Source organism: Daktulosphaira vitifoliae, unplaced genomic scaffold (assembly GCF_025091365.1).
Source record: "Daktulosphaira vitifoliae isolate Bord-2020 unplaced genomic scaffold, ASM2509136v1 Scaffold_3, whole genome shotgun sequence".
In the NCBI taxonomy this organism is placed as follows: Eukaryota; Metazoa; Arthropoda; class Insecta; order Hemiptera; family Phylloxeridae; genus Daktulosphaira; species Daktulosphaira vitifoliae.
The window spans coordinates 38,286,012-38,300,213 of NW_026099574.1; the positions used below are offsets into that span (position 1 = coordinate 38,286,012).

Here is a 14,202-nt window from a genome sequence, read left to right on the forward strand (position 1 = left end):
TTATAAACCAAATTTTTTTTAATATGTTTTTAATAAACTCTGATATGGATAGATAGGAAACAAATATTGTAGTTAATACCACATTACTCAACTATGTATCAAATCTAAAATATGTTCTAGTTATACAAAAGAAATAAATGGAATACCTCAGGTTTTAACAATAGGTCTTGAACATAACCACTTTTAGCCAACATAATTATTTTCCTGAGGAAGTACATCTCTCCTTTCATCCTCAATAAGCGCTATTAAAACTATATATTATAATTTATGACTCCTCGCCTCCCACTATTAATTTTACGTACGCATTTAGCATTAGCGATATATTTTAATATTCACTGAATAAAACATGTTTTTGTAATAACTCGCTCGCATTTCATCCATATTCCCACATATATAGTTTTTATTCCATGAAATGTTTTTTTTTTGGTTCCATGTTTATACTCTCTACCTCACTCTATCAAGTTTATTCCTTAGCATTTCTACCGCCGCTAGCTCAATGATTTTCTTCTTTACAATTGACGATCAGTAGTATTTGCCGGTTAATCGTTTATGAGTAGTAGTTTTGTCAGTTTTGTTAATACTGTTCGTTAAACGCTCTACACTAACTTCTTACACTTATTTGAAGCATTACATTTTTATACAATCGCAATGACCAACGAACAGTAAGTATAATAATAAGTTTCATAAACACGTTAACCTAAGACGATTTATTATTGTCACGAGGTGATGTCAACGACGCCATTGTTAAAATTTATTTTAATACAGTTTTTAATTGTTATTCATTCTATTATTTGAAATGTTTTCATGCGTTAAGAGCACGTGCATGTATATTTGATTGCATTCCTGTTTCGGCAACATGGTAAAGCTTAGTCGCCATAACCGTTTATTTTATCCAACAAGACCTAATCTCTCGTTTTGACCATCTATTTGGTTGTTATGTAAGCAAAGCTATTTGAACGCAATGATTATTGATTTCCGCTATTGTTCTACCTGACGGATGGTTGGTATGGATTTAGTTCGTTATACATTTAAAAGGCCTATATTTCAAGGTTAAGTCCAGCTTGGCTGAAATAGTTTCTTATAAGATTTTTGAAAATTTCAAAATGTATAAATAGTATTTAAAGAAAAAACTATTCAAGATTTAGTTGATAAAAAACCAATACTTATTAGTTTTTTTACTAAATATTCATTCTTAAAATATTTACTGTATTATTATTTTTCATCAATTATTATATAATAATTAATTCAATATTTTTTGAAAATGTGATCTTCTCAAGATTTGATTATTTAAATGTAAATTATTCTTATTGTAAAGAATGGTTAGTTGAATTTTTTTCCAGAATTAACTTATATCTTTTGTAAATATGTGATATGCTTAAAAATATATTTTTTTTATTAATACATTTAATAGTTTATAAATTATATAAAAATAAATCTAAGGTACCTCATATTTGAAAAACAGAATTTTGGTCCTTGTGGCAACCCTTATAATTCCCTTGTTTTTCTTATTTGTATAAGGGAAACAAAGAAAGCCATTAAAATTCAGGAACATTTATTTTTAGTCAAAGAATCATTGGATTGTCAGAATTTTATTAAATTACTTGAAATTTGACTAAGAAAACTTAAAGTATAATGTCATTGGGGTGCCATCACTCCATAAAATGAATTGATTAGCAAAAAATAAATTTAAAAAACCAAATAAATCATAGTAGCCTTCATCGCTCTAAAGAAGTATCCCAGGGGCAATTGCTCCCGTGGTCAGTCCTCTCTTGGATTTTTGTATAAATTTCATTACAATTATAACCATTTTACAATATTCCTAGGTATCTGTTTTAAATTATTAAATATTGAAGTATTATAATATAATAAAGTAGAATAGGGGAAACGTAAACATTTTTTATGCATTATTATAAGGAATAAGTGTACCTAAAAATTAATGTTGGTAAAAATACCATAATTAACCATGGTACTATATTGCACTAATGAGTAGAGGTTTATTTAATAAATATCTTTTTTTTTTGTGTTTTACTCCTTCCTAGGAAATGACTAGAAAGTCAAGGAATTATAAAACTAAAATATTTTTAAAAGTCTAATTATTGTTCTCATATCTCTAAAAAAAAAGTTAGGATATTTTTAAATATCTGGAGAAATAATGGATATATCATGGATATTGATGAATTGTAAGGAATTTTCATTATAGACTCCTAAAACCAGGTATATAATTTCTAAAACAGTTGTTTGTGAATTCAGTGAATTTGGAAACATTAAATTTGTAACAATTTTATATATAAAAACTTTAACATAATGTTGGATTAGTAATTTTAGATAAACCTAAATATATCTTAAGTACTTATTTTTTATCATTACTACTGTCAATATTATCTGCTCATATCTAAATTCAAGATAACATTGACATTATTATTAAATATGATAGTTGTTTTTTTATTTTTTTTATATGTGTTATAACTAAAATAGTTTTAAAATTCATATATAACTTAGTTTATATGAAAAAATTAAAATTTTCAGACCTTTGGTACCACCAGTAATTTGGGCTCAACGAAACACAGTTGTTTATATAACTATATGTTTAGAAGATTGCAAAAACCCAGATATTAATATAGAACCTGAACAGGTATATTTCCGAGGTGTAGGAGGACCCGAAAAAAAAGTTTATGAAGTTACCATACCCTTATTCGCCAAAGTAGAACCTGAAGTAAGTATAATTTGTTTTATTAATTATAATAAGCACTAATATATATATTTATATATATGTATAATTTTACAGAATTGTAAAACTATAGTTGGTGGTCGCTACATTGAGCTCGTTTTACTAAAACCTTCTGAAGACACAAAATATTGGCCACATTTAACCAAAGAGAAGAAGAAATATCATTGGTTAAAAGTAGATTTTAAAAAATGGAAAGATGAAGATGAAACAGATGACGAAGCAGCAGGTGGAGGAGATGGTAACATCGATGATGTATGTTAATACTACTAATATAATTAATCATTAAAATAAAATATAATCATTTAATTTATTTTGATAGATGCTTAGTATGATGGGTGGAGCTGGAAAAATGGGAGGCATGGGAGGAATGGGAGGATTAGGTGGTTTAGGAGGAGATTTCAATGAACCTTCTGATGAAGATTCTGATGATGAAGAAATGCCAGACCTTGATGACATTGAAACTGAAGCAGTAAGTTTTTAATTTTATTAAACAATTTTTTTAATTTTTTATAGTTGCACAAATGTAATGTTAAAAATTTAATTGTAATGTTATACAAATTATATCTTTTAAGTAATATGGTGTCATAAAATAAAAATAAATATTGGCATAGATTCCAATAGTTGTAAACTAGCATACCAAAAAACATTTTTTAAAAACAATTATTTAAAATTTGTTATTTCATGCAATTTTATGGGAAAATGTTCTCACGCTAGACTAATTCATTTTAAAAATATTTAAAATATTAATAATTTATTTTAACTAATACTAACCTTTATATCATCTAAAAAAATAGTTTTCTAATTGTATGTAAAAAAAAAAAAAAAAAAGAAATCAGAATTTTGATTACGTTACAATTTATATTACAACAGAGATAGAACAAAATTATCATGTGTGTTTTTAAAAATAAATACACGTGTTTTACAAATATAACTCTTTGGGTTTTTAATGGAAAAAATTAAAATAAATTTTAATACTTTTAAAAAATATTTTATCATTTTATTAGAATAGATTTATATATATATATATCAAATTAAATATTGATAAAAAAAAAAACAATTGTTTTAAAGCCATAATTTCTATAAAATTATTTATAAATTCCATAAATAGTATATCTTATTTTCTACCTCCTAGTTAATTTGTAATTATTAATTATGCTAAAATTGATAATAAACAATGATTGCAGGGTAAAGGCAAAGAAAAAAATGAAGAAGATCTTCCAAAACTAGAAGAAGTTAAACCTGCAACAACTGCCTAATCCTTACTACTTTCATGATTATCTCATTCTTCCGAATTTTTGTTCACTTAATACGGTTTAATTTAAACAATATTTTATATGTATTTTTACATCTATAAAACTTAATGCAGACATAATAAGTGATCTTGTGGTGCATTAATGTTTATATTAAATTAAATGCCGTTTATTATTCACTTATTTTATTTGTGAAAACATTGTTGAAATTTATATTTTCTTCTCCCCATTCCTTTTGCACGCTTTAGAAATAAAACATTTTCATTATTTTTCTTGAAATTTTTATCTGTATAATTTTAATTTCCTTCTTTTACATATTAATATAATATTCCTAATCTGTGGTGTTACATTGTTACACAAAAAAAAAAAAAAAAAAAANCCTTCTTTTACATATTAATATAATATTCCTAATCTGTGGTGTTACATTGTTAAAAAAAAAAAAAAAAAAAAAGTATCACATATATTTCTTATATTATTTTTACTAATATAAATTTTTTTTATTCCTTAAGAACATATTATAAATAATAGATATAAGAACATATACTACGTAATGTATAATTTATTCATTTCAGTTGCTGTTAAAAAAAAGTGAGCCAAGTTTTTATTTTATTTAAAAATTATACTAAATATTTTTAAATTGTTATACACTCATGAGTGCAACAATAGTATATAATTAAAACAAGTAACTTATGTTCAATTTTGTAAAAAATATTTGTTGAAAAAGAAATAGACTGATTTTTTTCTATAACATAATTTAGAAGCTTTTCAAAAATCCTAAAATTTGTTGCACCTTGTTACCCTTCTATTTTTTTGTATAATGCTTATGTATTATTTACTTAATCAACTGCAAATTGCCCAATAGGTTATTATAATTTAACTTAAATTTTGAGAAAACACTTATTTGTTTCTTATAAAATTCCAATTTTCACCATGTTATTTTTATGTCTGTTTCAATGTAAACATATTTACTATATCACTATTATTTTTGTAACAACTAATTGAAGAAGTGGCCAAAGAATAATATTTCAATTTACTGTGTTTCAAATAGAGAAATTATTTAAATTGAAAAAATCTAAAAGTAAAAAATGGTTTATTTTTATCAAATTTTACTATTAATAAATAATTCATTTTTATATTATTGATTTGTAAAAACTAAACCATTAAAAAAAAAAATACTAAAATTGGACCTTCTTACACATAGGCAATAAAATACAGTAATTCATTTATTAATAGCAAATGTTTCATAAGAATTTTACGAACATACATTTTTGAAATCCAAAAATGATTAAGGTAAAACTACCTTGATATTTTAGTTAATATTAAACTAAAACAATTGCTAATTTTTAAGTACCTGTTAAGAATTTTTCAAAAATCGTTTTTTTATTTATACATTGATTAATTGTATTAAAGTTGGAACATTAAGATACATATTTTAGTACTCTAGAAGCTCTATTTTCTAATTAGTGCCTTTTATTTTACCCTGTTTATTTAAACTGTTCAATATAATGATTATTTAATAAATTTTATCATTTAGTTTAGTTTTTTGTAAAAAATGTTAAATCAATTTTGTAGTAAATACTTTAATATATTATATTAAATTGAGTATCATAATTTCATAATAACTGAAAATATTAATTTTGAATCTAAATATTTTTAATACTTAAAAATAGTTACAACGCATATTAAAATAAAATGTTTATAGTATGTTTTACGTTAAAACAATTCACATTCCAAAATATCATTAATATAGTAAAAAAATAACTTTAGGGAGAGGCTAAAATAAATTTAGTCGCCCNTGATTATTTTAAACATAATTAGTTCTTCCGGAAATTCAGAAATATCATTAATATAGTAAAAAAATAACTTTAGGGAGAGGCTAAAATAAATTTAGTCGCCCCTTATTTTATTTCAAACTTCGGTTAAGGAGAGAGACAAAAATTATGTTGCTCGGTGATATTCTATAATTTATATATACAGATGCCCACTGTGATTTTTTAATTTGAAATATAAACTAATGTTACAACTAGGTAGGACATTATATGTGAATATCAACAAACGGTGTAATAATAAATCAGAAATCACTCTTATTTAAAAAAAATTCACCACTCCTTATTGTATTTAAAAAAATGAAGAATTTTTAGCTTATTCTCTATTTGATACATCAATATTTACACAAATATGACTAATTAAAATTATCATGTAATTTGAGTTCCATTAAATTATTTTCTTACGGATTTTTCCAAGTTCTCAATTCCACACCGCTTATCTGTTATTAAGATAAACTGGTTTTGAAAAGTATTATTAAATTACCAAAAACTGAAGCTGGGATGCTATTTTTATATTTATAATTTGAAGAATAATTAAACATTATTACGCAAATATTATTTATTTTAATGACCATCAAATTCATAATAAAACAGATATAATAATATCTATTACCAGAGTATCAGTTTAAATTTAACAATTCATATAAAATTAAGCCATAGGAGCATCTTGGTTATTAGGTTTTTTTAAAACATTATCATAGAATTTTGGCAATTCATTGCCTAGTACTAATTTTCTTTGAATAACACCAGTATGGTCTAATGTTCCCAAACGAACTACTCCTCCACTTGACCCATCTCGTTTGATAGCCAAGGAAATTGCTATATATGATTAAAAACATAAATTAGTACATTTATTAAATATTTAAAAAAAAATTTATACATACCATTAAGAACTAAGTTTTCACATTCTTCTCTAGTCATTCCGTCTCTATATTGTGAATCCATAAATCCATAAAGATAAGTACTACCAGATCCACCAATGGAAATATTTTGCTGGATTATCATTCCACTGACAGTTACAGTATATACCTAAAGAAATTATTAAACTTAACAATTGTAAAAATTTAAATAAAACAACTAAAATCTATACTTGGCCACCAAATTTTTTATCCCAACCAGCAACAATAATACCAGCTGTCAACTGATGTCTATTTTCATAAATAAGACTTCTGAACACATTTGCTGCAGCCTTTACAAGGGGTGGTTCCCCCATTTGAATACTAATAAAATTAAATACAACATACTTAATTATAACACATAACTATTTATTCATTATTTTACCTTGATAAATCCATATAGTATGATACTATATCTGTAATCGCTTGTGTGTCAGCGGCTGATCCAGATCGACAACAGTAAATATTATCAGACACCTTAGTAAGCTTGTCTGTTACTCGATTAGCAATGTAGGCTCTATATTCAGATAAGATAAAAACAAACTGTTTTATGATTATTAATATGCAGTAAATTCATGAGTCCCTTACCCAGTTGTTGTACGAGAATCAGCACCAATGACAACACCCCCATTATATGTAGCTGCAATAATAGTTGTCTGAAATGTTTAGAAAAAAATTTATCATTATAAAACTATACTCAATGCCGTTGTACGCAACCAAGAAATTACTAAAATTTTGTCAAAAGTTTACAAAAATTATTCCCAAAAACCTAATAATGACATTGACTAATTGTGAAAAATATACATGCATACTCAATTTCAAAATTTATATATTTTAATAATATTTCTTACACCAGTTGACACTTCATCATTTGTCAAATCAGGAATACCATTAATATTATCAGCTTGATATCCACAATGGTTAATAAGTGACATAATTGAAAAAAAAGAAAAGTAAAATATTAATGAATAAAAGATTAATTTAAATAATTACAACTAAAATTACAGTATTTATGAAAATGTATCTAAAGCAGAAATAACAGAAACTTTTATTGTAATAACATAAAATTTATGCTGATAATAATAACATTATTTTAACATAACCTAAAATATAAAACAGCATAATCATTCCGTTGTCGATAATAATATTTATTATTCCATGAAAGGTGATGGATTATGATCTTCAAGTTTTCCATTAATAAGTATCTTCTTTTATTTTTGTACAAAGCAAAATTTAACATTTTTGAATCAATTTGAAATTTCTTCAGTACATTTTTATATTGATTAATATTAAAATATAATATGTTGGGTCATTTTGAACTAGTGCAATTCTACTTAATTAATTAAAATTATAGCTAAATTCAAGGAAAAAACTTCTTTTATTTAACATAATTAAAACTTTCACTTTTATATGTTTAAGATAATAACACAATAAGCGTAAGTATCTCAAATTGAGTTCATAAAATCATTAACAGATTTATTTGATAAATATATAGGATATAAATATATTCTAGTTAATATATTATTTATGTGCAATGTTTAAAATAATTGAAAATTAGCATTTTATTTCATAAAATATGCTATCATATGTATACAATTATATTTATTTAGTGTAATCTTAATTAAGTTAATTAAGAAAACTAATACTTATACTTATTTAGGTAAATTTGTGTTAGTTAACTTAAAAATAATATTAAAGACCCAAAAAAATGTAAGTGTTCAATCAATATTAATAAATGAAAGCAATTGCAAAGGAAAAAAAATGTTTTGCTTTTAAATTAAAAGAGAAGACATAATTTTAAATTTAAAAACGGTATTAATCCACTTAACCTTACTTCATTAATACCAAAAGAGTAACTTTTATTAAAATATATTACTAATTTCGTTATGTATATAATACACACCTTATTTATGATTTTTTGTATGTGCCTTTCGGTTATTGCCTATATCAGCGCCTTAACTATATTAAAAATATTATTAATTTAAAACTAAAAAAAAAATAATTCAAAAATCATTTAGTTAAAAAATCTTGGATACGTATTTCGGAAATAATGTTACCATTATCAATGCTAAACATATACTCATTTTATTACTTAATTGCAATAATAATGTTTTACTTCTATAATTAAAAAAAAAAAAAAATTAAATCTAATATCTTATAATAATACGGAGTGGCCCAGCATTCACTGACAACTTAAATAATTTTTTATTTAGTTAATATATTTTTTTTAAATACCAGTTATACGTTAAGTCTATAATTATATTTCAATAATTTAAATTTTTACATTTTATTAAAAATATTAATTATTTCTAAATTTTAAATAAAATGTAAAAAAAAAATCCAAGATAGCTAGCTATTTTGTAGAGTATATTTTAAGAAAAATTTTGGTAAAAAAATATCTTATTAATATTCAGTAGTAAATAGTCTGTATCATTTTAAAGTTTGTGAAAATTTGAATTATCATGTGTTATTTTTACGGTATTAAACATTGAAAACGTGTTGAGACAAGGTCAGAAGAAAAGTAAGATAAGTAGTTTTATCTTTAAAGAGATAAAATTTCTTATTAAATAATAGGTATTGTTCGTGTTTTTATTTGAACTAAAGTCAGTAATTGGAATGTTAAAAATTTTCATGAAAAATTCATACTCATATCATATTTAGTATGAAAAGAAAGTGTATACTAATGTTATTTTTTATGTAACATACCGTAGAATAAATACAGAAAAATTACAATGTTTATGAATTTTAAAATGTTACAGAAAATTAACTACATTAATGAGAATTTTTTTCACCAAATTATTTTTAAAAATGGCTATTTTGATATTTTTTTTAAATATTTTTAGTAAATTTTTTAAATTTACTTTTTTTTAATTTTTAAATTTAAAAATGATATTATTTAAATTATTATTATAGCCCTTGAGTATATTAACAATAAAAAAAAAAAAAAAAACATTGCAAAAAAAATGTATTGGACCAATAATCAATTTAAGTTGTCAGTGAATGCGCTAGGCCACTTGTATATACAAAATAACAAAATAAAATTCTTTAATAAATTCATGGACTTGCGTTCATAGAGATAAAAACGGATGCCGAACGTTGACGATTTAAAATTGGAAAAAAACTATTTTTATTAATTTTTAAATCATAAAAATATCGTTCAGACGCACTTATAAAACTCGATAAACTTATTATTCGTCAGAGATCCTGAATTTTTTTAGAGTGCCAACTATTTCGTACCTTAATCGATTTTTTAGTTTTTAACTTTTAGTGATGGTCACTCATACCTTTGTACTCTAACATACATTAGTTATTTAAACACTATACAAATTACTAATCAATTTTATTTAATAAATATTTATTTTATAATTTTTATTAACATGGAATATCCTGTAAATGCCTACCCTTATTTAACTATAAAATAACATTGATTTATTACATCACAATAATTGTTTATTTTCAAAGCTTATCCTTAGAGCCTGTTGAAATAAAAATTCATTTATTAAGGTATATTTAATGTTGTTATTTTTAATGTATTGTATGAAACACTCTTCATAATTTGAATTGATATTAAACATACAAAAATTTATCACTGATCTGTTTTATTACTTTTATGTAATAATTTTTAAAAGTATATGTTGGGTATTAAAATTTATTTTTGCTAAGATTTAACTAAATATTTGTATTAAAACTACCTTTAAATGAGAATATCTGAAAAACAAAATTGAAAAAATTTAACATTTCATCAGTTTACCTAAATTTGGTACAAGTATTAAATTTTTCGTTGTTTATAAAATTAAATATCATACATAAACAAAGCTTTATTATCATATACCTACATTATTAGAATTCAATAATTTAGAAATATATTAAATAAATGTAAAAAATACTTTCGTTTCTATTAAATGATACTTCGGTCCTCCAACATATAGGTTTTTTTTTGTCTTATAGTCTTAAGTGGTTTCAATAGGTATAAAAATAAAATGTATGAAATTTGATGTCGATTAATTAAGTTTATCTCGTGTCTCCGGTCCTGAAAGTTATGAAACGTGTTTTTATTAAATGACACTTTTTTTTAAGTTCTTTACCAATATTTCATTGAAAATATTTATAAGAATACGATTAATGGCTGTAATATATCATTTAACTTACTATAACTATTACTTGAAGTGTTTATTTAATAAATGTAAAATTTTCTACAATAATTAATTAAAAAACACAAAAAATCATTGATTATGTAACACCAAAACAATGAATATTTAAAAAAAATTTTCCTTTCAAGTTTTACTTACTAATCAGTTGTTATATAATATAAAATTTTAAAATTATACTTAAACATAAACAATAATCATGAGTGTTATTTCTATAAATAAATAATACCTTAAAAGCGATAACATAAATGTATTACTTTCTTACTATTTAATTTCACGAACGATTAGTGTGCTATTATACTTATTAAAGTAATACATAAAACAATCTAAGGGCGTATATAGTTCTTGAACATCTATCAGAACGTGAGTCTTTTTATTTTTTTTGTGGGCATCATATTTATGAAATTATAATTTAAGCTGCATTTTATATAAATTCTGTCGTTTTGTCTGGTCCAGAAGTTCAAATTTTTTAACGGTTTCGATAATTTTGGCCAAAAGTTTATATTAATAAACTAGCTCAGATGGTATAATAGTCAGTGAAAAATTAAATGATTTACAAAATGATATATATAGCCTTTTATATGGATCAATTAAACAAAAATCATAACAGATACGATTATAAAGAATTTCTGAAATTAGTTGTTGTATTTCTTGGTGATATTCCTACTCGTGGCATATATTTTAAAAATCGTGGCGCAATTCATAATGCTCGTTGGATGTCTAAAGCCATATATTCACTAAAAAAATTTATATTTAGTAATCAATTTAAACTAACATAAGGTAAAGAAAATTCATTATACAATGTTTGTATATTTCTCATTCGATTATATATAAAAGCTATAATATAATAATATAAGCTATAATACAAGGCAAAAATAAATTTAATCACCCCTTAATTTTTTTTTCAAACTTCACTTAAAGACAAATATTATGTTGCCACCGATGGTATTCTATAATGTAAATATACAGTGTCCCATTGTGATTTATTAGTTTTATCATTAGTTTATATTTTCAAATTAGTAAATCACTCTGTACATACTTTATACAATACTCTATATATTTTAACCCCCTAAAAGTCATTTCAGTTTCCCAAAAAAATTTATTGTTCAAAAGACAAAAAAAGTTATAAATAAATAATTGATCTAATAACCCAAAACATTAAATAGTACTACTACTGCTTTCATTAAATATATTTAAAATTTTATTAGTGATTATTTATTTACTATTAAAAGAGTTTTTTTTCATTATAATTTCGATAGATGTAACTAAAAATTGTACATATTAATTATGTAAAAAAATATGTTTTAACTTTATATTATAGATATTGTATTATAGATATTTCTATAATACAAAATCTTAACTTAATTTTTGTATAAATTAATTGTAATATTTGTAAAAGACGGAGGATCTAACATGATTCCAGTGATATAATTTGTTTTTTTTTTTTTTTTTAGTGGAGTATATACGTCAATTTTTATCACCCCACCAAAGAAAAAGAAATTCGTTCTTACCCATGCAATTATTTTTATTCTATGGGTTTTCCCCTTGATCATCTCACTTAATTACGCTCTTGTATAATTGTCAACTTTTTTTTATAAAATTTTGGTTTATATAACCCCATCGAATTGACGTAGGCGGATGTGTAAGGTGTTTTGATGGATTAAGGTGCAATTTCTGACCGAATTCCCAAACCGATTTTTGGAAAGAGTTTCTCACGGGGTTCGATAGGACAGCTGCTGTTCATAATAATAATCTGCAGCTTGTCGGCCGCAGAATTATGTTTCATAGTTATGATTATTTCCACAATAATGCATGTGAGTTTGCAAATAGACAATTATTGTACACCAACGCTGTTGTATTCTTATTGAGTGTAAAATAAGTATAATACAGTGAGTAGAGCAGTCAAATACCCCGACTAGAAACACAAATACCTTTTAACGTACGCGATATGGTATTTAGGTTTTATTAGTACATGAATATTATAATATAATTGTAGTAATATATTAATTCTCACATACTGTCCACTTAATCATAAAATTATTATAAGTTACCTAAAAATAATTTGATTTCCTTGATAATTCCTGAAACCGATACGATACACTAATTCATACTATCATATTATTAAAATTTTTGACAGTATTTTGCACAAGTACACTCTAAACCAATCGTATCTATTATTTTTTTTTTTAGTTGATAGGGACTTAACAGTCATATCAGGATTGTTGGACGCAATAACTATTAACCTCTATCGCTAACTATCAACTGTATATTGAAGGCGCAATCATACCTTTCATAGTGTATAGCCAACGCTTATTTTTTAATTTACATTTAAACAACGCAAAAATTATAACACGATAATGCAACTAGAAATACCTCTAAATCACTAATCTGTTTATTTATTAAAAATAAAACTAGGGACCTAGCTAGACATTGGTAATAAGGCATTTGCAAGGGGCGCAATTTCAACAAATAGCTATTTGGTTATATATATTTTCATTGCATTTTTTTTTTACGTTTTAAGATTTTTTTATGATTTTTGAATAAATAAATTGGGTGGTCGAGGCGCAAATTTAGTTCATTCTCAGGTTTGTTATTAGTTTTTGTATATATATTTACTTAACTTAAAAATTATCTAATTAATAAAAACTGGGCATTAACGCGTTTAATATATAAACCCCGATAAAATATATTTACTTTAATGGTTTAAAATTAGGAGTGGATTGTACATTGGGAGTACAAGATATCATTATTCTCCTAGACCGTTCTAATGAAATTTAGAACGAATAGACCTAAATTTCAGTAAAATAATTAGTCATGTGCATTTTTATTTTAAGTTTGAGGGCCGTCACAATTGCTTGCTCCTTTAAGTCCGCTACTATTAGAAGGTATTCTGAATGATGAGAGTATATTAAAAATTATAAAACTTATATTTCGTAGTTACCTTGTACATATATATGTATATGCCTCACAATATACAGAGCCTATTATTGTGTGTGCAATGTGATATTCTAAAAATGAGTAGTGACTTATTAGTATTTACATACAAATATATTAAAAATTGGGTTCATCAATCTATTAGATGACTAGAATAGAGGATAAAATTATATGTTAAATATCTCTGGTTAATTTATTATATTGATTTGTGAGAATATTTAAAGCTGTTAAAATGTTCAACAATACTTAGAATTGAAGAGAATTATTAAAAATCTTGGTTATAAATGTCTTTAATAACTATTGGATTTCAAAAGAATCTGTAAAAAAATAATCTAAAATGTTTGTAGGTAATATACATGCTTAATATTACAGTACATTTTCGTTGAGATATAGAAATACTATACTGCAGGGAGAGTAGTC

At 23.9% G+C, this 14,202-nt stretch overlaps 2 protein-coding genes across 2 annotated transcripts; one reads left to right on the top strand and one right to left on the bottom strand.

The window, feature by feature from the left end:
* The first annotated feature begins 487 nt into the window (after positions 1–487).
* On the top strand, positions 488–4,161 carry LOC126901554 (co-chaperone protein daf-41). The gene is made up of 5 exons (XM_050678077.1): positions 488–662; positions 2,527–2,713; positions 2,786–2,980; positions 3,048–3,197; positions 3,913–4,161. Exons 1-5 carry the CDS (start codon positions 649–651, stop codon positions 3,982–3,984), a joined length of 618 nt encoding a protein of 205 aa, XP_050534034.1. The 5' UTR covers positions 488–648; the 3' UTR covers positions 3,985–4,161.
* Positions 4,162–6,345: 2,184 nt separating this feature from the next.
* LOC126900552 (proteasome subunit beta type-6) lies at positions 6,346–7,765 on the bottom strand. Its single transcript, XM_050676358.1, has 6 exons — positions 7,552–7,765; positions 7,289–7,356; positions 7,086–7,217; positions 6,895–7,024; positions 6,689–6,833; positions 6,346–6,623 (listed from the first exon to the last, which is right to left on the bottom strand). The coding sequence occupies exons 1-6, from the start codon at positions 7,633–7,635 to the stop codon at positions 6,454–6,456; spliced, it is 729 nt and encodes a 242-aa protein (XP_050532315.1). The 5' UTR covers positions 7,636–7,765; the 3' UTR covers positions 6,346–6,453.
* Between the last annotated feature and the right edge of the window lie 6,437 nt (positions 7,766–14,202).

What these genes read in the sequence shown, in the direction of transcription:
- LOC126901554 (XM_050678077.1), top strand. An exon ending in TCGCCAAAGTAGAACCTGAA is followed by an intron (nt 2,714 to 2,785) that starts GTAAGTATAATT and finishes ATAATTTTACAG; the next exon opens with AATTGTAAAACTATAGTTGG. An exon ending in ATGACATTGAAACTGAAGCA is followed by an intron (nt 3,198 to 3,912) that starts GTAAGTTTTTAA and finishes CAATGATTGCAG; the next exon opens with GGTAAAGGCAAAGAAAAAAA.
- LOC126900552 (XM_050676358.1), bottom strand. Translation starts at nt 7,635, where the DNA reads ATGTCACTTATTAACCATTGTGGATATCAAGCTGATAATATTAATGGT. An exon ending in GATTCTCGTACAACAACTGG is followed by an intron (nt 7,218 to 7,288) that starts GTAAGGGACTCA and finishes ATCTGAATATAG; the next exon opens with AGCCTACATTGCTAATCGAG. An exon ending in TACTATATGGATTTATCAAG is followed by an intron (nt 7,025 to 7,085) that starts GTAAAATAATGA and finishes TAATTTTATTAG; the next exon opens with TATTCAAATGGGGGAACCAC.